At 44.6% G+C, this 26506-nt stretch overlaps 1 protein-coding gene across 1 annotated transcript in view; it reads left to right on the top strand.

Moving 5' to 3' along the window:
- The window catches only part of crocc2 (ciliary rootlet coiled-coil, rootletin family member 2), a 182783-nt gene that overhangs the window by 139699 nt on the left and 16578 nt on the right, over positions 1-26506 (top strand). The window contains exons 27-36 of the mRNA XM_036983156.2: positions 4285-4443; positions 6865-7081; positions 7250-7383; positions 7677-7797; positions 8519-8682; positions 9732-9925; positions 11147-11252; positions 13035-13175; positions 25475-25624; positions 25976-26179. Coding sequence (XP_036839051.2) covers positions 4285-4443; positions 6865-7081; positions 7250-7383; positions 7677-7797; positions 8519-8682; positions 9732-9925; positions 11147-11252; positions 13035-13175; positions 25475-25624; positions 25976-26179 — 1590 coding nt within the window. The remainder of the gene's footprint in view (positions 1-4284; positions 4444-6864; positions 7082-7249; positions 7384-7676; positions 7798-8518; positions 8683-9731; positions 9926-11146; positions 11253-13034; positions 13176-25474; positions 25625-25975; positions 26180-26506) is intronic.

Genomic DNA, 26506 nt, shown 5'->3' with positions numbered 1-26506 from the left:
ATTGTGTATATTATATTTGATTTATTTCTGTATTTGATTTCACCTTTATTTAACCAGGAAAACCAGTCAAGTTTTCATTTACAACTGTGACCCTGACCAAGATAAAGCAAAGCAGTGGGACAAAAACAACAACACATAAACAAACGTACAGTCAATAACACAATAAAAAAGAAAAATAGAAAGATCTATGTACAGTGTGTGCAAATGTAGAAGAGTAGGGAGGTAAGGCAATAAACAGGCCATGGAGGTTAAAATAATTACAATTTAGCATTAACACTGGAGTGATGGATGTGCGGATTATGTTGTGCAAGTAGAGATACTGGGGTGCAAAAGAGCAAGAGGGTAAGTAATAATATGGGGATGAGGTAGTCTGGTGTGCTATTTACAGATGGACTGTGTCCAGGTATAGTGATCGGTAAGATGCTCTGACAGCTGATGCTTAAAGTTAGAGATGGAGATATAAGACTCCAGCTTCAGAGATGTTTGCAATTTGTTCCAGTCATTGGCAGCAGAGAACTGGAAGGAAAGGCTGCCAAAGGAAATGTTGGCTTTGGGGATGACCAGTGAGATATGCCTGCTGGAGCGCGTGCAATGGGTGGGTGTTGCTATGTTGACAAGTGAGCTGAGATAAGGCAGGGCTTTACCTTGCAAAGACTTATAGATGACCTGGAGCCAGTGGTTTTGGCGATGAATATGAAGCGAGGGCCAGCCAACGAGAGCATACAGGTCGCAGGGATGGGTAGTATATGGGGCTTTGGTGACAAAACTGACGGCACTGTGATAGACTACATCCAGTTTGCTGAGTAGAATGTTGGAGTCTATTTTGTAAAAGACATCGCCGAAGTCAAGGATCGGTAGGATAGTCAGTTTTACGAGGGTATGTTTGGCGGCATGGGTGAAGGAGGCTTTGTTGCAAAATAGGAAGCAGATTCTAGATTTAATTTTAGATTGGTGATGCTTAATGTGAGTCTGGAAGGAGAGTTTACAGTCTAACCAGACACTACAACCTGTAGTTGTCCACATATTCTAAGTCAGAACCGCCCAGAGTAGTGATGCTAGACAGGCAGGCGGATGTGGGCAGCAATCGGTTGAAGAGCATTTAGCAGATTAACACTGGAGTGAAATATGTGCAGATGATGTTGTAAGGGTAAGTAATAATATGGGGATGAGGTTGTTGGATGGGCTATTTACAGATGGGCTGTGTACAGATGCTTAATGTGAGTCTGGAAGGAAAGTTTACAGTCTAACCAGACACATAGGTATTTATAGTTGTCCACATATTCTAAGTCAGAACCGTCTAGAGTAGTGATGCTGGACGGGCGGGCAGGTGCAGGGAGCGATCGGTTGAAGAGCATGAACTTAGTTTTACTAGCGCTTAAGAGCAGTTGGAGGCCATGGACGAAGTATTGTATGGCGTTGAAGCTCGTTTTGAGGTTTGTTAGCACAGTGTCCAAAGATGTGCCAAATGTATACAGAATGGAGTCATCTGCGTAGAGGTGGATCAGAGAATCACCAGCAGCAATTGACTGGCAATTGACTGGTGGTGATTGGTATAGAATGCGGTGATTGGTATAGATTGCGGTGATGATTGGTATAGAATGTGGTGATTGGTATAGAATGCGGTGATTGGTATAGAATGTGGTGATTGGTATAGATTGTGGTGATTGGTATAGAATGCGGTGATTGGTATAGAATGTGGTGATTGGTATAGAATGCGGTGATTGGTATAGAATGCGGTGATTGGTATAGAATGTGGTGATTGGTATAGAATGCGCTGATTGGTATAGAATGTGGTGATTGGTACAGAATGCGGTGATTGGTATAGAATGCGGTGATTGGTATAGAATGCAGTGATTGGTATAGAATGCGGTGATTGGTATAGAATGCGGTGATTGGTATAGAATGCGGTGATTGGTACAGAATGCGGTGATTGGTATAGAATGTGGTGATTGGTATAGAATGCGGTGATTGGTATAGAATGCGGTGATTGGTATAGAATGCGGTGATTGGTATAGAATGCGGTGATTGGTATAGAATGCGGTGATTGGTATAGAATGCGGTGATGATTGGTATAGAATGTGGTGATTGGTATAGAATGCGGTGATTGGTATAGATTGCGGTGATGATTGGTATAGAATGTGGTGATTGGTATAGAATGCGGCGATTGGTATAGAATGCGGTGATTGGTATAGAATGTGGTGATTGGTATAGAATGCGGTGATTGGTATAGAATGTGGTGATGATTGGTATAGAATGCGGTGATTGGTATAGAATGCGATGATTGGTATAGAATGTGGTGATTGGTATAGAATGTGGTGATTGGTATAGAATGTGGTGATTGGTATAGAATGTGGTGATTGGTATAGAATGCGGTGATTGGTATAGAATGTGGTGATGATTGGTATAGAATGCGGCGATTGGTATAGAATGCGGTGATTGGTATAGAATGCGGTGATTGGTATAGAATGCGGTGGTGATTGGTATAGAATGCGGTGATTGGTATAGAATGCGGTGATTGGTATAGAATGTGGTGATGATTGGTATAGATTGTTTTCCTCATCAATCTATTTAATCGTAACAAGTTGAGGAAAAAGTTGAGGTTCCACATTCACAGTATGAAAAATAAAACGCAAATATATATTAAGTATTCAAGTCAATACATGTTGACCTTTGACAGCGATTACAACTGTGAGTGTTTCTAGGTTAGTCTCTAAGAGCTTTCGACACCTGGATTGTGCAACATTTGACCATTATTCTTTTCAAAATTATTCAAGATTTGTGAAATTGGTTGTTGATTATTGCTAGACAACTATTTTCATGTCTAGCCATAGATTTTCACGTAGATTTAAGTCAAAACAGTAACTCTGTCACTCAGGAACATTCACTGTCTTCTTGGTAAGCAACTCCAGTGTAGATTTGGCTTTGGTTTTTAGGTTATTGTCCTGCTGAAAGATAAATTCATCTCCCAGTGTCTATTGGAAAGCAGACTGAACCAGGTTTTCCTCTGGGATGTTGCCTGTACTTATCTCCATTCTGTTTAATTTTTTATCCTGAAAAAAACTCCCCGGTCCTTAAGGATTACAAGCATACCCATAACACGATGCAGCCACCACTATGCTTGAAAATATGGAGAGTGGTACTCAGTAATGTGATGTATTGGATTTGCCCCAAACACAAATCAGGATAATTACTTTTTTACTTTTGCAGTATTACTTTAGTGCCTTTTGCAATATTTTTTATTCTGTACAAACTTACTTCTTTTCACTCTGACATTTAGGTTAGTTTTGTGGAGTAACTAAAATGTTGTTGATTCATCCTCAGTTTTCTCCCATCACAGCTATTGTCAGTGGGTGCAGATTGGGTGCAGAGATGTAGCAGAGTCAGGCGCAGGACACAGGTTTGAGCAACACAACTGAGTTTACTCAACAAAAAATCCAAGCAATATACCAAATAGGAAAATACATGCAAACTAACACCTACAACAACCACTAAGAAACGAACAATCGCGACCAGAACAGAAATGTATGCCAGAGGGTTAAATAAGGAACATGATATGGGAATTGAAACCAGGTGTGTGTAATACAGACAAAACAACACGAAACTGAAACATGGATCGGTGGTGACTAGAAAGCCGGTGACGTCGACCGCCGAACACCACCCGAACAAGGAGAAGGGCCGACTTTCAAACTATGTAACTGTTTTAAAGTCACCCTGAGCAGTTTCCTTCCTCTCCGGCAACTGAGTTAGGAAGGACTCCTGTGTATTTGTATTGGGTGTATTGATACACCATCCAAAGTGTAATTTCTAATTTCACAGATGGATTTTCAATGTCTGCTTTTTTTTTTGTTGCATTAGGTGTTCTTTGCAAGGACTTGGAAAACCTCTGGGCTGAATAATTTTGCACGCCCAATTTTTCAGTTTTTGATTTGTTAAAAAAGTTTGAAATATCCAATAAATGTCGTTCCACTTCATGATTGTGTCCCACTTGTTGTTGATTCTTCACAAAAAAATACAGTTTTATATCTTTATGTTTGAAGCCTGAAATGTGGCAAAAGGTCGCAAAGTTCAAGGGGGCCGAATACTTTCGCAAGGCACTGTATAATGTTAAATACTATTATTTAGGCTTGCCATGAGAACCTGGTAGAATAGTTATTGACTTATTTCAGTTTTTTTCAGCTTTTCATTCGTAGTTATAAAAGGTATATAAAGTGCATTTAGAAAATGTCTTAAAATCCTCCCCATAATGCCCCTCTCTTCTCTCTATTTCCCGTATCTCTCCATCAGGCTTCCGGGCTGCAGCGTCGTATTGTGGAGCTGGAGGACACGGAGCGTCAGATGAGGGAAGTGCTAGCGGAGAGGGAGGCGGGGCTTCAACAGAGTCTCCTCCTCCACTGCGAAGAGACCTCAAAATTAGTGGTGGCACTAGAGGAGCAGTCTACTCAGGTAAAGACACGTATTACTGACACGGTGAGTTAGCATTTCCCATAGGAATACATGTCACACTTAGCCATCATGCTAACTATGGTGGCGGTTGTATACTAGATAGCTAGTAGATACACAGATGAAGAACAACAGCATTAGCCAAGTATCTGCACATGTGCAGAGGGGTTTTCCCCCCACTCTAACCACGTTATATTCCTCACTACGATGGTATCCATGAACTCGCCATCATTGGGTTTATTGGCAAGTGTCTGTTTTGTTACTTTCAATGAAATATGACATACCTATCCACACGTTTGGCTAGTTCTTTGGTCTATACTAGTTCCCTGGTCTATACTAGTTCTCTGGTCTATACTAGTTCTCTGGTCTATGCTAGTTCTCTGGTCAATACTAGTTCTTTGGTCTATACTAGTTCCCTGGTCTATACTAGTTCTCTGGTCTATACTAGTTCTCTGGTCTATACTAGTTCTCTGGTCTATGCTAGTTCTCTGGTCTATACTAGTTCTCTGGTCTATACTAGTTCTCTGGTCTATACTAGTTCTCTGGTCTATACTAGTTCTCTGGTCTATGCTAGTTCTCTGGTATATGCTAGTTCTCTGGTCTATACTAGTTCTCTGGTCTATACTAGTTCTCTGGTCTATACTAGTTCTCTGGTCTATACTAGTTCTCTGGTCTATACTAGTTCTCTGGTCTATGCTAGTTCTCTGATCTATGCTAGTTCTCTGGTCTATACTAGTTCTCTGGTCTATACTAGTTCTCTGGTCTATACTAGTTCTCTGGTCTATGCTAGTTCTCTGGTCTATACTAGTTCTCTGGTCTATACTAGTTCTCTGGTCTATACTAGTTCTCTGGTCTATACTAGTTCTCTGGTCTATACTAGTTCTCTGGTATATGCTAGTTCTCTGGTCTATACTAGTTCCCTGGTCTATACTAGTTCCCTGGTCTATACTAGTTATCTGGTCTATGCTAGTTCTCTGGTCTATACTAGTTCTCTGGTCTATACTAGTTCTCTGGTCTATACTAGTTCTCTGGTCTATGCTAGTTCTCTGGTCTATGCTAGTTCTCTGGTCTATACTAGTTCTCTGGTCTATACTAGTTCTCTGGTCTATACTAGTTCTCTGGTCTATACTAGTTCTCTGGTCTATACTAGTTCTCTGGTCTATGCTAGTTCTCTGGTCTCTGCTAGTTCTCTGGTCTATACTAGTTCTCTGGTCTATACTAGTTCTCTGGTCTATGCTAGTTCTCTGGTCTATGCTAGTTATCTGGTCTATGCTAGTTCTCTGGTCTATGCTAGTTCTCTGGTCTATGCTAGTTCTCTGGTCTATGCTAGTTCTCTGGTCTATACTAGTTCTCTGGTCTATGCTAGTTCTCTGGTCTATGCTAGTTCTCTGGTCTATGCTAGTTCTCTGGTCTATGCTAGTTCTCTGGTCTATGCTATAGTTCTCTGGTCTATACTAGTTATCTGGTCTATACTAGTTCTCTGGTCTATACTAGTTCTCTGGTCTATGCTAGTTCTCTGGTCTATGCTAGTTCTCTGGTCTATAATAGTTCTCTGGTCTATACTAGTTCTCTGGTCTATACTAGTTCTCTGGTCTATACTAGTTCTCTGGTCTATGCTTGTTCTCTGGTCTATGCTAGTTCTCTGGTCTATACTAGTTCTCTGGTCTATACTAGTTCTCTGGTCTATGCTAGTTCTCTGGTCTATGCTAGTTCTCTGGTCTATACTAGTTCTCTGGTCTATACTAGTTCTCTGGTCTATGCTAGTTCTCTGGTCTATACTAGTTCTCTGGTCTATACTAGTTCTCTGGTCTATACTAGTTCTCTGGTCTATACTAGTTCTCTGGTCTATGCTAGTTCTCTGGTCTATGCTAGTTCTCTGGTCTATACTAGTTCTCTGGTCTATACGAGTTCTCTGGTCTATGCTAGTTCTCTGGTCTATGCTAGTTCTCTGGTCTATACTAGTTCTCTGGTCTATACTAGTTCTCTGGTCTATACTAGTTCTCTGGTCTATACTAGTTCTCTGGTCTATGCTAGTTCTCTGGTCTATGCTAGTTCTCTGGTCTATGCTAGTTCTCTGGTCTATACTAGTTCTCTGGTCTATACTAGTTCTCTGGTCTATGCTAGTTCTCTGGTCTATGCTAGTTCTCTGGTCTATACTAGTTCTCTGGTCTATACTAGTTCTCTGGTCTATGCTAGTTCTCTGGTCTATACTAGTTCTCTGGTCTATACTAGTTCTCTGGTCTATACTAGTTCTCTGGTCTATGCTAGTTCTCTGGTCTATACTAGTTCTCTGGTCTATACTAGTTCTCTGGTCTCGCCCATCAACCCACAGCAACTGGTCTCTAACAGACCACAATGCAACACTTTGTTGTGTGACCGCCAATGCTAACCACAGAGCCATCGTGGTTCCCAACCTTTCCCCAGTTAAGGGAGCTCACCCTGCGTGTTAGCCTAGCAGAGGGCCGTGCTCAGGGGCTGGAGGAGCAGCTAGGACACGGGGAAGCCCAACGCAGAGAGCTGGAGCACAGGCTGGTCGGGCTGACCTCTGCCCTGAGACGAACCCTCGGGATAGGACGCTCACAGACCCCTGGGTCCAGAGGAAGAAGCCCCTCCCCCTGGAGAAGTCGCTCACCTGTGAAGGGTATGATGGTCACTCACTAATGCCGTAGAACGGACCGCCACTCTTTGTAATGACTGATAAGGACAGTGATTCTGGTGTTAAGCTAACATAACATAAAATAATAATAATGTAAAACAATTAAATAAATCAGTGTCTCAGTGAGTTGGCGTGCATCTCTAAATGTAATAGGTGAAACCAGCACATCCCCGGGAGGTCCTGTGTCCTTCCCATCCTGTAGTGACGAGGGGGAGCTGGATGTGGACGCGGTGCAGAGAGCCCTCAGGGACTTCCACCAGGAACTCAAAGACACCAAGAGACACAGGGTACTGTAACACTCAGTCCTTTTAAAGCGGGAGCTAAACACAGAAGATGTCCTCAGTACTGGTAGATTATTGTCCAGTCCCTCCACGATTACGCGATCGCAATTTTCTTTTTTTATTTATTTACAGCTAAATCAACAATCCCTGCATATTATGCAAATTTGACCCAATCGTTTCCGCATAAATCATCGCAATATTATCGCATAAATAATTTCATAGAATCATCGGCTCCTTTTGAATCTGCGTCGTGATCATGTCGTTATGAGTGACTGACGGTCGGTTCCTCTCCCCTGCAGGATGAAGCTAAGGCCCGAGTGACCAGTCTAACCCGGCAGGTGGCCGAGCTACAGACCAGCCAGGACAAGTCAGGCACTAGGCTGCAACAGTTGACCAAAGCCCTGAAGGGCCTGGAGGAGGGTGAGAGAGCAAGGCATGATACGGTACACATTTTGAGGACTGAATAGTACTGTGTTTCAGTTCAAGTTGAAGTATATTTCCATCCACACATAGCAGTCAATACAAACTGAAATCCAATGAGCAAACCAATGGCATGGGAGTATCTAAATAGATGCTCAGATATTGTAAAAAAGGAGACTTTAATTGCATTGTGTAGTGGGTCGTCTCTGTCTGTTGTCCAGGGAAGGGAGAGCCTGTATGGGCCTCGAATCTCTCTGTCTGTTGGCCAGGGAAGGGAGAGCCTGTACGGGGCTCAGATCTCTCTCTCTGTCTGTTGTCCAGGGAAGAGAGAGCCTGTATGGACCTCGGATCTCTATGTCTGTGTGTTGTCCAGGGAAGGGAGAGCCTGTATGGGCCTCGGATCTCTATGTCTGTGTGTTGTCCAGGGAAGAGAGAGGCTGTATGGGCCTCGAATCTCTCTGTCTGTTGGCCAGGGAAGAGAGAGGCTGTATGGGGCTCAGATCTCTATGTCTGTTGTCCAGGGAAGGGAGAGGCTGTGCGGGGCTCAGATCTCTCTGTCTGTGTGTTGTCCAGGGAAGGGAGAGCTTGCATGGGCCTCGAATCTCTCTGTCTGTTGGCCAGGGAAGGGAGAGCCTGTATGGGCCTCGGATCTCTCTGTCTGTTGTCCAGGGAACGGAGAGGCTGTACGGGGCTCAGATCTTTCTGTCTGTGTGTTTTCCAGGGAAGAGAGAGGTGTCGGAGCAGCTGTACGGGGCTCAGACCTCCCTCTCCCTGCAGGAGGAAGTGACACGGCGAGGGGACAGGGACAGGAAGAGCCTGGCAGAGGAAGTAGTTAAACTCAAGACTAGTCTGCAGACCTCTGAAGCTAATAGTAGGACACTGCAGGTACTGTTAACTACCCTGGCTGAAAGTCATCCAACCTTACGCTGTTTCATGTTGACTGAGCAGGGATGGAGGTCTGGGGACACAACGTGACAAATCTTACAGTTCATTGATTGATTGATTGATTGATTGATTGATTGATTGATTGGCTGAATTTGTGATTTGATTGATTGGCTGACTGATGGACTGACTGACTATTGATTGACTAAACTGACTGAGTGTTGACTGACTGACTGACTGAGTGTTGACTGACTGACTGACTGAGTGTTGACTGACTGACTGACTGAGTGTTGACTGACTGACTGACTGAGTGTTGACTGACTGACTGATTGGCTGGCTGACTGACTGACTGACTGATTGGCTGGCTGACTGACTGACTGATTGGCTGGCTGACTGACTGACTGACTGACTATTGACTGACTAAACTGACTGAGTGTTGACAGACTGACTAAACTGACTGAGTGTTGACGGACTAAACTGACTGAGTGTTGACGGACTGACTAAACTGACTGAGTGTTGACAGACTAAACTGACTGAGTGTTGACGGACTGACTAAACTGACTGAGTGTTGGCGGACTGACTGAGCGTTGACGGACTGACTGAGCGTTGACGGACTGACTGAGTGTTGACTGACTGACTGAGTGTTGACTGACTGACTGAGTGTTGACTGACTGACTGAGTGTTGACTGACTGACTGAGTGTTGACTGACTGACTGAGTGCTGACGGACTGACTGAGTGTTGACTGACTGACGGACTGAGTGTTGACTGACTGACTGAGTGTTGACTGACTGACTGAGTGTTGACTGACTGACTGACTGACTGACTGAGTGTTGACTGACTTACTGAGTGTTGACTGACTGACTGACTGAGTGTTGGCTGACTGACTGATTGGCTGGCTGGCTGGCTGGCTGACTGACTGATTGGCTGGCTGGCTGGCTGGCTGGCTGGCTGGCTGACTGACTGATTGGCTAGCTGACTGACTGACTGATTGGCTGGCTGACTGACTGACTGATTGGCTGGCTGGCTGGCTGACTAACTGACTGAGTTCCAGGAGAAGCTGGATCGTTCCCGGGCCGCGGAGGCTCGCTGTGAGGGGGAGCGTCGGAGGCTGAAGGAGGCCCTGGAGACAGCGGAAAGCCGGGCATCACGTCTGGAGCTCACCCAGAGGACCCTAGAGGGAGAGCTGGAACGGGCACAGCGGAGGGCAGCCGAACTGGAAGGAGAGGTGGCAGCCCTGGGGGAGAGGTAATTGGTTTCCTGTATTTATAATCTGGTGTTTATATTATTGTTACGTGATAGTTATCGCTATCAGGGAAGCCTTATCCAGCCAAAACAAGAGGACCACGATGGAAATAATAAATCCTCCTAAACGTCAAGTCTGTTAAAACGTCAGGGGACTTTGAGCGGTTGTGAATCAGTTTCCGATTGATATTTCTGTGTACAGCACGCTCTGTGAACGGCGCAACATCAATTGCTTTACACTCCCTAAAAGCGCTGGTTGTCCACATTCATATACACTATTGCAAAGCACAGCTGTGAGACTCACAGACACAGGAAATCGTTAATTTGCATAGGAAGCGACATGTCACATTTTCTGGCCTATCCAGACAATGGAAGGATTTCCTGTGCCTGTGAAACGAGAGAGTCTAGCAAATGCAACAATAGTAGTTTCAACTGCTTTGCTTTATCTTGGCCAGGTCGCAATTGTAAATGAGAACTTGTTCTCAACTTGCCTACCTGGTTAAATAAAGGTGAAATAAAATAAATAAATAAAATCTCACTGCGATGTTCTCGGATGGATTTAGAGTTCTCAACATGAAAAACAAAAAGTACATTTAATGAAAAATTTTAGATTTGAAACAAGACCACTTTGTCTTGGTCAAAGATGGACGAGTCCTGGACACATTTGAATGGTGTTTCTGCGTCTCTCAGAGGACGTTTAGCAGAAAGGTCTCTGTCATCAGTTATATGAAATGGTGTCAGTATCAGACTGTCACTAAGTTTGTTCATGTTTATTTTACAGGTATAAGAAAGGTAAATTATTATAATAAGTTGTTTTGATTGTCACTATATTTATAAAGCATTTTTAGTTATTTCGAAGCCCTTTTCTCCCCATACTTTTGTTAAATAGGAACTACATCATATATGATATTTAATATTTTCATAATATTTGTACGATGTACTAGAGCTTATGTCCTCAAAAGTGAGTACACCTCAGCAATGTATAATTATTTCTACCAGAAAGTTGTGTTCCAGAACTGTCTAAAACTATCCACTATTATTTCTAATTGTTTATATGGCCATCAAATGAAAAATATATTATTTTGGGGGTCTGTCTATTTAGGGGGAAATCTACATTAAATGTTTTTTTGTTGTTTGTTATGTTCAATCATTTTAAATGCATTGTATCATAAATGGGTTGTTGAATTGTGTTTTTTTAAATTGTCGAATCAATCCAATGAAAAGGCTAGCAGAGCTGAGGAGAGAGCTGGGGGTGACTGAGGACCGGGCGGCTGGGCTGAGGGTGAACGAGGAGCGGCTGGCTACGGCCCTGGCCTGGGCTGAGCTCCAGGTATGTACTGTACTGGACTGGGCTGAGCTCCGGGTATGTACTGGACTGGACTGAGCTGAGCTCCAGGTATGTACTGTACTGGACTGGGCTGTGCTCCAGGTATGTACTGGACTGGACTGGGCTCCAGGTATGTACTGGACTGGACTGGGCTCCAGGTATGTACTGGACTGGGCTCGACTGAGCTCCAGGTATGTACTGGACTGGGCTGGACTGAGCTCCAGGTATGTACTGGACTGGACTGAGCTCCAGGTATGTACTGGACTGGGCTGAGCTCCAGGTATGTACTGGACTGGGCTGGACTGAGCTCCAGGTATGTACTGGACTGGACTGAGCTCCAGGTATGTACTGGACTGGACTGGGCTGTGCTCCAGGTATGTACTGGACTGGACTGGGCTCCAGGTATGTACTGGACTGGACTGGGCTCCAGGTATGTACTGGACTGGGCTCGACTGAGCTCCAGGTATGTACTGGACTGGGCTGGACTGAGCTCCAGGTATGTACTGGACTGGACTGAGCTCCAGGTATGTACTGGACTGGACTGGGCTGAGCTCCAGGTATGTACTGGACTGGACTGGGCTGAGCTCCAGGTATGTACTGTACTGGACTGAGCTCCAGGTATGTACTGGACTGGACTAGGCATATGTTCTGCTTCTGTTAATGTTCCCTTTAAGGACTGAGCATTATAACATTTTACTGCAGTGGGCTAAATCAGGTGAGTGTTTCTAGGTAGTCCTTAAACAAATCTATTTTGAAACCAAAGTATCCACCTCACACACATGGTTATGGGCTTAAAAGAAGACACCTGTACCATGTCAGATATAGTACAGAAGACAGTATCACAGAAGACTGAAATATAACAAAATATTTTGACATAGAAACACCGGATTTAATTATGTATTCACAATTGTAATAACATTCCACCCATGAGACCACTAGAGGGCGCTTTGGTCGTTTGACTGCAGGAAAAGCACCACTGTGGAAATAAGCAAATTGACTTTGTTGTGTTATCCTTGTTCGTTAGTAAATGAATCCACCCACCCACTCATCCCTCCCTCCCTCCCTCCACCCACTCATCCCTCCCTCCCTCCCTCCACCCACTCATCCCTCCCTCCCTCCCTCCCTCTCTCCATCCACCCACCCATCCCTCCCTCCACCCATCCCTCCCTCCCTCTATCCATCCACCCACCCACCAATCCCTCCTGCCCACCCTCTCTACACCCCTCCCTCCCTCCTCCTCCTCCTCCCTTATTCCCTCCCTCATTCCTCCCACCCACCCCGCCCTCCCTTCATCCATAAACCCCTCCCTCCACCCACTCATCCCTCCCTCCCTCCCTCCCTCCACCCACTCATCCCTCCCTCCCTCCCTCCCTCTCTCCATCCACCCACCCATCCCTCCACCCATCCCTCCCTCCCTCTATCCATCCACCCACCCACCCATCCCTCCCTCCCTCCACCCATCCCTCCCTCCCTCCCTCCCTCCATAAACCCCTCCCTCCACCCACTCATCCCTCCCTCCACTCACCCATCCCTCCCTCCCTCCACCAACTCATCCCTCCCTCCCTCCATCCACCCACCCATCCCTCCCTCCCTCCCTCCACCCATCCCTCCCTCCCTCCATCCATCCACCCACCCACCCACCCACCCACCCACCCACCCATCCCTCCCTCCCTCACTCCCTCCCTCCCTCCACCCACCCACCCATCCCTCCCTCCCTCCATCCATCCACCCACTCATCCCTCCCTCCATCCACCCACCCACCCACCCCCCCTTCCCTCTATCCAGGAGGGCCAGCTGAGAGAGCAGCTCCAGGGGTTGTCCACCTCTCTCAATGACAGTAGTGCCACTGTAGGAGCCATGCAGGAGCAGACCACCCAGCTGCAGATGGCTCTCACCGTCTCAGACCAGGACCGAAGGCTCATGCAGGTAGGGACAGTTTGAGTCCCACATGGCACCTTACTATTTCATTGTTCAACTCTTACCGTACGAGTTCCGGAGCCTTCCGGTTTTCTGTTCTACCTGGTAATTAATTACAGGTCTAAGTCAGTCCCTGATTACAGGGAAACAATGGGGAAAAAACCCACAGTGGACCTGGCTTTGAGGTCCTATATAGTGCATTGACCATATATAGTAGTGCACTCAGTGCCATTTGGGATGCCATGTCTGTCACCAAACCCCACCCACCTGCAGGTATAGTCTGTGCATGGTGGAGATGTCCTCTTTTAAATTAGTGATTTTTAACTCCAAATGAACATATCCTGGAAAGGGTTTTTAAAAACCCCTCACGGTGTATACACATTACGTATATATTTTCCAACCTAACGCGAGGCGTTTCTATTTGAAACTTCATGAAAATAAAAATGAAATCATCTTAAAACCTCCATTACTGCTGTTTGATTTACAGTTCAGAACCCTTTTCAGTTTTTATTGTATGTACCTTTGCTGCCCTTAAGGACCTAAAGGATCAGGGGTTTCGTCTCAATTGATACCCTATGTCCTATATAGTCCCATTGGGCTCTGGTGAAAAGTAGTGCACGGTGTAGGGCATAATGGTGCTATTTGGGACTCGATACCCCCAAATGGTGCGATGAGCTCATTAATTTTCCCTGAGTTCCTCAGGAGAGCCTTAAAGACCGAGGTTGAGGGCTGCTGCTTCAAGAATGCTGTGCAAACAAAAACACTGCAACTCTCTGTATAAATCTTTTATTTATTTATTTTTGCTCCGGTTTCTGTCAGCCAATAAAAAGCCACAAACTGAAAAGTCTCTGCCTTTTTTTTTTTTTATGTATTTTTTAGCAGGGTCGTTAGCAATATATTTCTCGGTGACAATTTAGCTCAAAGCCTAGACGTCGGATTAAAAAGGGACTATAGCGTCCATAAAGTGACCATTGGACTTAAAAAAAATATATATATATACAGTATTGACTTAAGTTTGTAGTTTTTATTACATTTATAATTTATCATTCTCACATTCTAATTTCTGTCCGTTAAGAACCAATGATGAGCTACCATTTTGTAGCTTTTTTGACAATGCTTTTTTTTGCCGAAACTCAGAAATCCAACAATAGGTTGGTTGCACCATGCTGCCAGTCATAAGAAGTGTATGGAACAAAACACAAGTGTCTGTGTATAGCTAGCTATATGTTGTTATTCAAGCTGAGGTTAATCGTAAAACGCAAACAGATCTTTTTGATTAGCTAGGTAGCTAACTAGTTAACGTTACGTAGCTAACTTTAGCGTGCTTGTACAAAGTCCAGCAGCTAGCCTCTGTAGCTAGCTAACACCAGTCGGCTTAAAGTTAGCTAGCTAAATAACAGGCAAATAAATGTAGCTAGCCAATGAATGCGGTTTTGTTTTGAGTAGTTAGATAGCTAGCTAGCTAACGTAATGTTATACCAGTCAGATGAGAGCTAACGTTGGCTAGGTAGTTAACCAGCATGCGAGCAAAGCTGGCAGGCTATATTTTCGAAGATACGTCTTTTTGGCATAAAGCTGAAGTCATCATGTGTACACTGCTGATCTAGACACTTGTGTGTAATTGGAGCACTAACAAATGAGCACAAATAAACTAGCGAATGTCCTTGACCTACGTCACTATACTGAGAGAGTGTCTGTTTCTAAAAGTACATATTTAGGTGTTTTTAGAGCTTAATTTTGTCTTTTGCGTTCCCTGATACTGTACAACGAGCAATGAGGAGGTGAATCACGGCTGGGGTAAGTTTCTCAAAAACAAGCCTAATCGACAACAAACAATAATCTGGACCCTTCTATAACATGCAATTTACATTACAAATAGAGATTTACTTCAGAAATAGGAACATTTTATTTTAAGGCAAAAACGAGAGTGGTTGTTCAGTGTGGAAGAACGGGTGTATAACGCAAATGTCTAGCAATCCAAAAGTTGAGTGTTTGAATCTCATCATGGACAACTTAGCATTACCAATGTTTCAACTACTTACTACTGTTTAATGACTTAGCATGTTAGCTAACCCTTCCCCTAGCCCTAACCTTAACATAACTCCTAAACACAACACTTTTAACCTCACTCCCAACCCTAACCCCCTAGCCTAGCTAGCGTTAGCTACCTAGCTGACATTAGCGTTAGAAACTTAGCTAATGTAGGTTGCAACAAATTGGATTTTGTAACATATCGTATGTTAATGCTAATTCATAACATTGTTTACTAATTGCAATTCGTAACATATCATGCAAACTGGGTGATTGACATGTAGAAATTAATACATGCCATACGAAACATAACATATCATACTAAATTGAGTGTTTTTGATCTATGTACAGAATAGTACAAAATGCTATGAGACCAGGTTGCTATGAGACCAGGTTGCTGTGAGACCAGGTTGCTATGAGACCAGGTTGCTATGAGACCAGGTTGCTATGAAACCAGGTTGCTATGAGACCAGGTTGCTATGAGACCAGGTTGCTATGAGACCAGGTTGCTATAAGACCAGGTTGCCGTCTGCAGCAGCATGCAGTGAAAAGAAAAGGAAACGCTACACAGCTGATTCAAACAACTCATCCTCAAGCTTTGACACAGTGATTTATGGCAGACTGGCGGATAGTGGGCATGAGCCTGAAATGGAAACAACAGCTGGTTGACAGAGTGCTGGGATCCTCCCACTGGGCCATCTCTTAAGTGCTTGTTGATGTCCTCCTCCCACTGGGCCATCTCTTAAGTGTTTGTTGATGTCCTCCTCCCACTGGGCCATCTCAAAGGGCTTGTTGATGTCCTCCTCCCACTGGGCCATCTCTTAAGTGTTTGTTGGTGTCCTCCTCCCACTGGGCCATCTCTTAAGTGTTTGTTGGTGTCCTCCTCCCACTGGGCCATCTCTTAAGTGCATGTTGGTGTCCTCCTCCCACTGGGCCATATCTTAAGTGCTTGTTGATGTCCTCCTCCCACTGGGCCATCTCTTAAGTGCTTGTTGATGCCCTCCTCCCACTGAACCATCTCTATGGGCTTGTTGATGTCCTCCTCCCAGTGAAAAAATCCAACTCCTCCCACTGTGTGATGTCAGAGCAGACCACCGTTGCCCCGGGAAACATTCGGATGACTGCTTCCAAATCAGCTCTCTTCTGATACACAAAGGGCTGTCCCCTTCGTGTGTTCCAAGTCCTTTCCACCGAGGTGGATGACTACGGTGTACTCATGGTCACACCTCGTCTTGACAAGAGAGAATATTCCAGAACCCTTCCACTGAAAACAGCTCATCCATATTTTGCGCTCTCTGTAGTCATCTAGCCAGTTACATTGTGTAGTCTCCCCTGTAGTCATCTAGCCAGTTACATTGTGTAATATCCCCTGTAGTCAACTAGCTAGTTACATTGTGTAGTCTCCCCTGTAGTCATCTAGCTAGTTACATTGTGTAGTTTCCCCCGTAGTCATCTAGCTAGTTACATTGTGTAGTCTCCCCCGTAGTCATCTAGCTAGTTACATTGTGTAGTCTCCCCTGTAGTCATCTAGCTAGTTACATTGTGTAGTCTCCCTCGTAGTCATCTAGCCAGTTACATTGTGTAGTCTCCCCTGTAGTCATCTAGCCAGTTACATTGTGTAATCTCCCCTGTAGTCATCTAGCTAGTTACATTGTGTAGTCTCCCCCGTAGTCATCTAGCTAGTTACATTGTGTAATCTTCCCTGTAGTCATCTAGCCAGTTACATTGTGTAATCTCCCCTGTAGTCATCTAGCTAGTTACATTGTGTAATCTTCACTGTAGTCATCTACCTAGTTACATTGTGTAATCTCCCCTGTAGGCATCTAGCTAGTTACATTGTGTAGTCTCCCCCGTAGGCATCTAGCTAGTTACATTGTGTAGTCTCCCCCGTAGGCATCTAGCTAGTTACATTGTGTAATCTTCCCTGTAGTCATCTAGCTAGTTACATTGTGTAGTCTCCCCTGTAGTCATCTAGCTAGTTACATTGTGTAGTCTCCCTCGTAGTCATCTGGCTAGTTACATTGTGTAATCTTCCCTGTAGTCATCTAGCCAGTTACATTGTGTAATCTTCCCTGTAGTCATCTAGCTAGTTACATTGTGTAATCTCCCCTGTAGTCATCTAGCCAGTTACATTGTGTAGTCTCCCCTGTAGTCATCTAGCCAGTTACATTGTGTAATCTCCCCCGTAGTCATCTAGCTAGTTACATTGTGTAGTCTCCCCTGTAGTCATCTAGCCAGTTACATTGTGTAATCTTCCCTGTAGTCATCTAGCTAGTTACATTGTGTAATCTCCCCTGTAGTCATCTAGCTAGTTACATTGTGTAATCACACCACAGTAAGACATTATCTCATTACATGACCTTTTCACACCACAGTAAGACACATCAGCCCTCTGATTACAGTATAGAGCAAGAGGTGTCGCTCTGTTCTGGGCCAGCTGCAGCTTAACTAGGTGCTCATGTGAATTTATTTAATTTTTCAGCTTCAGACCAATGCCTTTTCTTTCTTAAAACTTAGTTTATTTTTTATTTTTTTATATTATAGTATTTGGTATTTTATCAGGATCCACAGTAGATATTGCAAAATCAGCAGCTACTGTTCCTGGGGCTCCACACAAAACAGGAAACATAATGCAGGACATTATTAGACAAGAACAACCCAAGGACAGAACTACATACATTAAATATAGGTGTTATAGGCAAAGGATATGAGTATATACTCTATATATTTAAGCAATAAGGTCCGGGCCAAATATACCACGGCTAAGGGCTGTTCTTAGGCACAACTAAAAGCATCTATCTCATCATGCCCATCTAGTGTGGAGGTGGACGGGAGAATAATAACAAGACCAGTTGATATTGCCAATCATTTTGCAGATTTTTTTTACACAGAAAATTAAATTACTAAGCAACAATGTAAACATACATTCTTCCAAACAAGCTATTGTCCAATGGATTGATAATCATATTATGAGCAATAAGATCTGCTCCACGTTGTCAGTGGAGGAGGTGTTAAACCTATTGAAGTCATTACCTGATGGTAAATCTACAGGTTATGGTCTTATGGATAATGTTTTGCTTCGCTGTGCTGCTCCCCAGATTGCAGTTCCACCGAGATACATATTTAATTGGTCACTGGGAAAACGGGATGTTTGCAAATGTATGGAAGCATGCGAAACTGTGTCCTATTCCGAAAGACTGCAAAGAACCCATTACTCCTGCCAATAGTCGACCAATTAGTCTACTCCCTTCACTCAGTAAGATATTGGAGGGTATTGTGAGTAGACAAATGTGGGAGTGTATGGAAAAAAATGATCTGATTACAGCCAATCAGCATGCTTATCGCAAAAAACATTCCACTACCACTGCATTGGTTGACATGACTGACCAGTGGCTCAATACCGTGGATAATGGCAGGTTTGTGGGTGTACTATTTTTAGATTTCAGTGCAGCATTTGATTTAGTGGATCATGAAATTATTTTGACAAAATGAATGCATTATGGTTTTAAGGAGGTAGCATTGAATTGGGTACTGTCATATCTAACTGAGAGGAAACAGTCCACCTATATCAATGGTTCATTTTCTTCCCCTAATGTGTTAAACTGTGGAATACCGCAGGGCAGCTGCCTTGGGCCACTTCTCTACTTAACATACACCAACGACCTTCCCTATGCCTTGGTTGAAACTCAAGCTACTATATTTGCAGATGATAGTACAATTTATGCAGCAAGACAATCGGTTCAACAGGTAAAGCAAGCTTTACAAGGAGATTTGGAGAATATTAAAGAGTGGGTTTGCCAAAACAAACTTGTTTTAAACACCAAGAAAACCAAAGTTATGTTGGTCTGTTCCACTAGGAAAAAGCCAGACCAAAACAGCATGGGATACAATTAAGTAATGGAGGAGTACAAATGGAAGAAGTGGCAGAAACCAAACTACTGGGAGTGCAGCGAGACAACTGCTTATCATGGTCGTCTCAAATAACTAATCTATGTAAAAAAAAAAATATTAAAACAGCACGCATAATCAGAAGGATAGCTAAATATTTACCAGGGAAAATCCTTCAGCAAATAACACAGGCATTGGTTGAGAGTCAAGTGAACTATTGTTCGGTGGTCTGGGGAAATGCATCATCTAGTGAAGTTAGGAGGCTGCAGAATGCACAGAATAAAGCAGCAAGGATTGTTTTAAGGCGGAGATGTGGTTCTTCTGTTGCAGTCATGCGCAGTGTTCTCGGTTGGTCATCAATCAACAAAATAATTGAAAAAAACATGCTTATCTTATTTTATAATATACATCATTTAAAACGGCAGAGTTCTTTTCACAACGGTATTCAGTTGGTAAGAGACAGACATTCAGTAAATACTAGGAATAGATTGGTAAGAGACAGACATTCAGTAAATACTAGGAATAGATTGGTAAGAGACAGACATTCAGTAAATACTAGGAATAGATTGGTAAGAGACAGACATTCAGTAAATACTAGGAATAGATTGGTAAGAGACAGACATTCAGTAAATACTAGGAATAGATTGGTAAGAGACAGACATTCAGTAAATACTAGGAATAGATTGGTAAGAGACAGACATTCCGTAAATACTAGGAATAGATTGGTAAGAGACAGACATTCAGTAAATACTAGGAATAGATTGGTAAGAGACAGACATTCAGTAAATACTAGGAATAGATTGGTAAGAGACAGACATTCAGTAAATACTAGGAATAGATTGGTAAGAGACAGACATTCCGTAAATACTAGGAATAGATTGGTAAGAGACAGACATTCAGTAAATACTAGGAATAGATTGGTAAGAGACAGACATTCAGTAAATACTAGGAATAGATTGGTAAGAGACAGACATTCCGTAAATACTAGGAATAGATTGGTAAGAGACAGACATTCAGTAAATACTAGGAATAGATTGGTAAGAGACAGACATTCAGTAAATACTAGGAATAGATTGGTAAGAGACAGACATTCAGTAAATACTAGGAATAGATTGGTAAGAGACAGACATTCAGTAAATACTAGGGATAGATTGGTAAGAGACAGACATTCAGTAAATACTAGGGATAGATTGGTAAGAGACAGACATTCAGTAAATACTAGGAATAGATTGGTAAGAGACAGACATTCAGTAAATACTAGGAATAGATTGGTAAGAGACAGACATTCAGTAAATACTAGGAATAGATTGGTAAGAGACAGACATTCCGTAAATACTAGGAATAGATTGGTAAGAGACAGACATTCAGTAAATACTAGGAATAGATTGGTAAGAGACAGACATTCAGTAAATACTAGGAATAGATTGGTAAGAGACAGACATTCAGTAAATACTAGGAATAGATTGGTAAGAGACAGACATTCCGTAAATACTAGGAATAGATTGGTAAGAGACAGACATTCAGTAAATACTAGGAATAGATTGGTAAGAGACAGACATTCAGTAAATACTAGGAATAGATTGGTAAGAGACAGACATTCAGTAAATACTAGGAATAGATTGGTAAGAGACAGACATTCAGTAAATACTAGGGATAGATTGGTAAGAGACAGACATTCAGTAAATACTAGGGATAGATTGGTAAGAGACAGACATTCAGTAAATACTAGGAATAGATTGGTAAGAGACAGACATTCAGTAAATACTAGGAATAGATTGGTAAGAGACAGACATTCAGTAAATACTAGGGATAGATTGGTAAGAGACAGACATTCAGTAAATACTAGGAATAGATTGGTAAGAGACAGACATTCAGTAAATACTAGGGATAGATTGGTAAGAGACAGACATTCAGTAAATACTAGGAATAGATTGGTAAGAGACAGACATTCCGTAAATACTAGGAATAGATTGTCCACCATCTATGCGTTATCCAGACAGAAAAAAAGAAATGGGCAAAAGAACATTTAGATTTAGAGCAATAAAGAAATGGAATAAATTAACTGAGCAAACTAGAAACCTTTCAATATATAAGTTTAAACATTATTTAAAAACAATTATATACTAAATATAGTATATAGAAATGTTGTGGGACTATAGTAGATGAAGAATCAATATTTTTTTTAGATTGAGTATTTATTTGGGTCATTATGCTAGTGTATTGTGTATGTTGGTAATAGTTTTGTAATAGTAGTAATTGTAATGTTTGTAATAGTGTGTTATATGTGAAAGTGTGTTCGTATTATAAATGGTATTTTAATGTTAAGGACTCTTGGAAGATTAGTCCAAATGGGGACTAAAAGAGATCCTAATACAATCAAATCACTGTTTTGGGGTTACTACATGATTCCCATATTGTGTTATTTCATAGTTTTGATGTCTTCACTATTATTCTACAATGTAGAAAATAGTGTTTTTTTTTTTAAATAAAGAAATGCCCCTTGAATGAGTAGGTGTGTCCAAACTTTTGGATTGGTACTGTGTATCATGAACAAGTGATTGGATGGAGATGTTCCCATCCACAAACATTTATCATTCAACTAACCAATTCTTCACCACATACAGGATCATTCCCAACTAATGTTGAGCATCGGGCGGCAGGGTAGCCTAGTGGTTAGAGTGTAGAGGCGGCAGGGTAGCCTAGTGATTAGAGTGTAGAGGCGGCAGGGTAGCCTAGTAGTTAGAGTGTAGAGGCGGCAGGGTAGCCTAGTGGTTAGAGTGTAGAGGCGGCAGGGTAGCCTAGTGGTTAGAGCGTAGAGGCGGCAGGGTAGCCTAGTGGTTAGAGTGTAGAGGCGGCAGGGTAGCCTAGTGGTTAGAGTGTAGAGGAGGCAGGGTAGCCTAGTGGTTAGAGTGTAGAGGTGGCAGGGTAGCCTAGTGGTTAGAGTGTAGAGGTGGCAGGGTAGCCTAGTGGTTAGAGTGTAGAGGTGGCAGGGTAGCCTAGTGGTTAGAGTGTAGAGGTGGCAGGGTAGCCTAGTGGTTAGAGTGTAGAGGCGGCAGGGTAGCTTAGTGGTTAGAGTGTAGAGGTGGCAGGGTAGCCTAGTGGTTAGAGTGTAGAGGTGGCAGGGTAGCCTAGTGGTTAGAGTGTAGAGGTGGCAGGGTAGCCTAGTGGTTAGAGTGTAGAGGTGGCAGGGTAGCCTAGTGGTTAGAGTGTATAGGCGGCAGGGTAGCCTAGTGGTTAGAGTGTAGAGGTGGCAGGGTAGCCTAGTGGTTAGAGTGTAGAGGTGGCAGGGTAGCCTAGGTTAGAGTGTATAGGCGGCAGGGTAGCCTAGTGGTTAGAGTGTAGAGGAGGCAGGGTAGCCTAGTGGTTAGAGTGTAGAGGCGGCAGGGTAGCCTAGTGGTTAGAGTGTATAGGCGGCAGGGTAGCCTAGTGGTTAGAGTGTAGAGGCGGCAGGGTAGCCTAGTGGTTAGAGTGTAGAGGCGGCAGGGTAGCCTAGTGGTTAGAGTGTATAGGCGGCAGGGTAGCCTAGTGGTTAGAGTGTAGAGGCGGCAGGGTAGCCTAGTGGTTAGAGTGTAGAGGCGGCAGGGTAGCCTAGTGGTTAGTGTAGAGGCGGCAGGGTAGCCTAGTGGTTAGTGTAGAGGCGGCAGGGTAGCCTAGTGGTTAGAGTGTAGAGGTGGCAGGGTAGCCTAGTGGTTAGAGTGTAGAGGCGGCAGGGTAGCCTAGTAGTTAGAGTGTAGAGGCGGCAGGGTAGCCTAGTGGTTAGAGTGTAGAGGCGGCAGGGTAGCCTAGTGGTTAGAGTGTAGAGGCGGCAGGGTAGTCTAGTGGTTAGAGTGTAGAGGCGGCAGGGTAGCCTAGTGGTTAGAGTGTAGAGGCGGCAGGGTAGCCTAGTGGTTAGAGTGTAGAGGTGGCAGGGTAGCCTAGTGGTTAGAGTGTAGAGGCGGCAGGGTAGCCTAGTGGTTAGAGTGTAGAGGCGGCAGGGTAGCCTAGTGGTTAGAGTGTAGAGGCGGCAGGGTAGCCTAGTGGTTAGAGTGTAGAGGCGGCAGGGTAGCCTAGTGGTTAGAGTGTAGAGGCGGCAGGGTAGCCTAGTGGTTAGAGTGTAGAGGTGGCAGGGTAGCCTAGTGGTTAGAGTGTAGAGGCGGCAGGGTAGCCTAGTGGTTAGAGTGTAGAGGAGGCAGGGTAGCCTAGTGGTTAGAGTGTAGAGGCGGCAGGGTAGCCTAGTGGTTAGAGTGTAGAGGCGGCAGGGTAGCCTAGTGGTTAGAGTGTAGAGGCGGCAGGGTAGCCTAGTGGTTAGAGTGTAGAGGAGGCAGGGTAACCTAGTGGTTAGAGTGTAGAGGAGGCAGGGTAGTCTAGTGGTTAGAGCGTTGGACTAGTCACCGGAAGGATCCCAACTAATTTTGAGCATCGGGTTGCACAAATGTATTATTATTTATTTACTTTTATTTAACTGAAACTCTCCACAAATTCCCTGGTTATCAGGATGTATGGGATTTGCAAGGAGTTAGCAGCACTAGGAAGGAGTTAGCAGCACTAGGAAGGAGTTAGCAGCACTAGGAAGGAGTTAGCAGCACTAGGAAGGAGTTAGCAGCACTAGGAAGGAGTTAGCAGCACTAGGAAGGAGGTAGCAGCACTAGGAAGGAGGTAGCAGCACTAGGAAGGAGTTAGCAGCACTAGGAAGGAGTTAGCAGCACTAGGAAGGAGGTAGCAGCACTAGGAAGGAGGTAGCAGCACTAGGAAGGAGTTAGCAGCACTAGGAAGGAGTTAGCAGCACTAGGAAGGAGGTAGCAGCACTAGGAAGGAGTTAGCAGCACTAGGAAGGAGGTAGCAGCACTAGGAAGGAGTTAGCAGCACTAGGAAGGAGGTAGCAGCACTAGGAAGGAGGTAGCAGCACTAGGAAGGAGTTAGCAGCACTAGGAAGGAGTTAGCAGCTCTAGGAAGGAGGTAGCAGCACTAAGAAGGAGTTAGCAGCACTAGGAAGGAGTTAGCAGCACTAGGAAGGAGTTAGCAGCACTAGGAAGGAGGTAGCAGCACTAGGAAGGAGTTAGCAGCACTAGGAAGGAGTTAGCAGCACTAGGAAGGAGGTAGCAGCACTAGGAAGGAGTTAGCAGCACTAGGAAGGAGGTAGCAGCACTAGGAAGGAGGTAGCAGCACTAGGAAGTAGTTAGCAGCACTAGGAAGGAGTTAGCAGCACTAGGAAGGAGTTAGCAGCACTAGGAAGGAGGTAGCAGCACTAGGAAGGAGTTAGCAGCACTAGGAAGGAGTTAGCAGCACTAGGAAGGAGTTAGCAGCACTAGGAATGAGTTAGCAGCACTAGGAAGGAGGTAGCAGCACTAGGAAGGAGGTAGCAGCACTAGGAAGGAGTTAGCAGCACTAGGAAGGAGGTAGCAGCACTAGGAAGGAGGTAGCAGCACTAGGAAGGAGTTAGCAGCACTAGGAAGGAGTTAGCAGCACTAGGAAGGAGGTAGCAGCACTAGGAAGGAGTTAGCAGCACTAGGAAGGAGGTAGCAGCACTAGGAAGGAGTTAGCAGCACTAGGAAGGAGGTAGCAGCACTAGGAAGGAGGTAGCAGCACTAGGAAGGAGTTAGCAGCACTAGGAAGGAGTTAGCAGCTCTAGGAAGGAGGTAGCAGCACTAAGAAGGAGTTAGCAGCACTAGGAAGGAGTTAGCAGCACTAGGAAGGAGTTAGCAGCACTAGGAAGGAGTTAGCAGCACTAGGAAGGAGTTAGCAGCACTAGGAAGGAGGTAGCAGCACTAGGAAGGAGTTAGCAGCACTAGGAAGGAGGTAGCAGCACTAGGAAGGAGGTAGCAGCACTAGGAAGTAGTTAGCAGCACTAGGAAGGAGTTAGCAGCACTAGGAAGGAGTTAGCAGCACTAGGAAGGAGGTAGCAGCACTAGGAAGGAGGTAGCAGCACTAGGAAGGAGTTAGCAGCACTAGGAAGGAGGTAGCAGCACTAGGAAGGAGTTAGCAGCACTAGGAAGGAGGTAGCAGCACTAGGAAGGAGGTAGCAGCACTAGGAAGTAGTTAGCAGCACTAGGAAGGAGTTAGCAGCACTAGGAAGGAGTTAGCAGCACTAGGAAGGAGGTAGCAGCACTAGGAAGGAGTTAGCAGCACTAGGAAGGAGTTAGCAGCACTAGGAAGGAGTTAGCAGCACTAGGAATGAGTTAGCAGCACTAGGAAGGAGGTAGCAGCACTAGGAAGGAGGTAGCAGCACTAGGAAGGAGTTAGCAGCACTAGGAAGGAGTTAGCAGCACTAGGAAGGAGGTAGCAGCACTAGGAATCCTGGACTTTTGGAACGTCTCTGGAATGTAGTTTAACTGGCTGGATATACTGCATGAGGCCCTGTCTAATAGTGTGTGTGTGTGTGTGTGTGTGTGTGTGTGTGTGTGTTCCTATAGGAGCGTATTGATAAGCTGCGTGAAGCCCTGTCTAACAGTAAGAGACAGAACCATTCCCTGACTGAGAGGATCCAGAGCCTCCAGAGAACACAGGAGGACACTGACCTACGGGCCTCGGAGCTGGAGAAACAGACCCGGACTCTGAAGAAGGTAAGGGGGGGGTAGTAGCCAGTGTACCTGAAGGACATGAGGTGGGGGAGCTAGTGGCCAGAGGACTCTGAAGGAAGTGTGGGATGGGGGGCTTTGGCCAGAGGACTCTGATGGAGATGGGGGGGGCAAATGGCCAGAGGACTCTGAAGGAAGTGGGGGGGTGGGGGGCTAGTGGCCAGAGGACTTCGAAGGAAGTCACATATTGAGAAACACATATTGATTATGACATAGAGGGACACGTGTTGATAATGACATAGAGGGACACATGTTGATAATGACACAGAGGGACACGTTGATAATGACATAGAGGGACACTCTAAAATGTTGACGTTTTGACTGTTCCTCATACAGACCGTGAAGCAAAGGCAGGAGTCTGCAGAGCTTGCTGCCCAGGAGAGCTCTACACTACAGCAGAAGGACAGGGAGGAGCTCCAGGAGAGGTTGTCCGGCCTCCACAGCACCCTGAAGAAGATGGAGGAAGAGCGGGCAGAGCTGGAGAACTTGCTGGCCCGTCTGGGGAAAGACAAGGCTTCACTCAGAAAGACTCTGGAGAAGGTGAGTCTTCTCGTGGCTGAACGTTCTGCCACATTCAGGATGATGCGTTCACCATACTGAAGCTATCGGCTTGCCTTAATTGCCGACCTGCGGCTAGGCATGCTGGTCAGAATCATCACCATGAGCTAAGCAGAGGTAAATTACCACAGTGGCATGTTGCTGGCCTGTCACCCGTGGCCAAACACAGCCTTGCAGGGTCCGCTAGATGCTTTCTGGGAATTATTTCTGGGTATTATCTCCCGCACCACCAACACCAGCACCACCAACACCAGCACCTCCTCTCCCTCTCTCTACCTCTCTCTCTCCTTCTCTCCCTCTCTCTCTCCC

Source organism: Oncorhynchus mykiss, chromosome 1 (genome assembly GCF_057628025.1).
Source record: "Oncorhynchus mykiss isolate SJ-2025 chromosome 1, ASM5762802v1, whole genome shotgun sequence".
Lineage (NCBI taxonomy): Eukaryota > Metazoa > Chordata > Actinopteri > Salmoniformes > Salmonidae > Oncorhynchus > Oncorhynchus mykiss.
The sequence above is the reverse complement of the archived record's forward strand: the minus strand, read 5'-3'. Positions and strand labels throughout refer to the sequence as shown.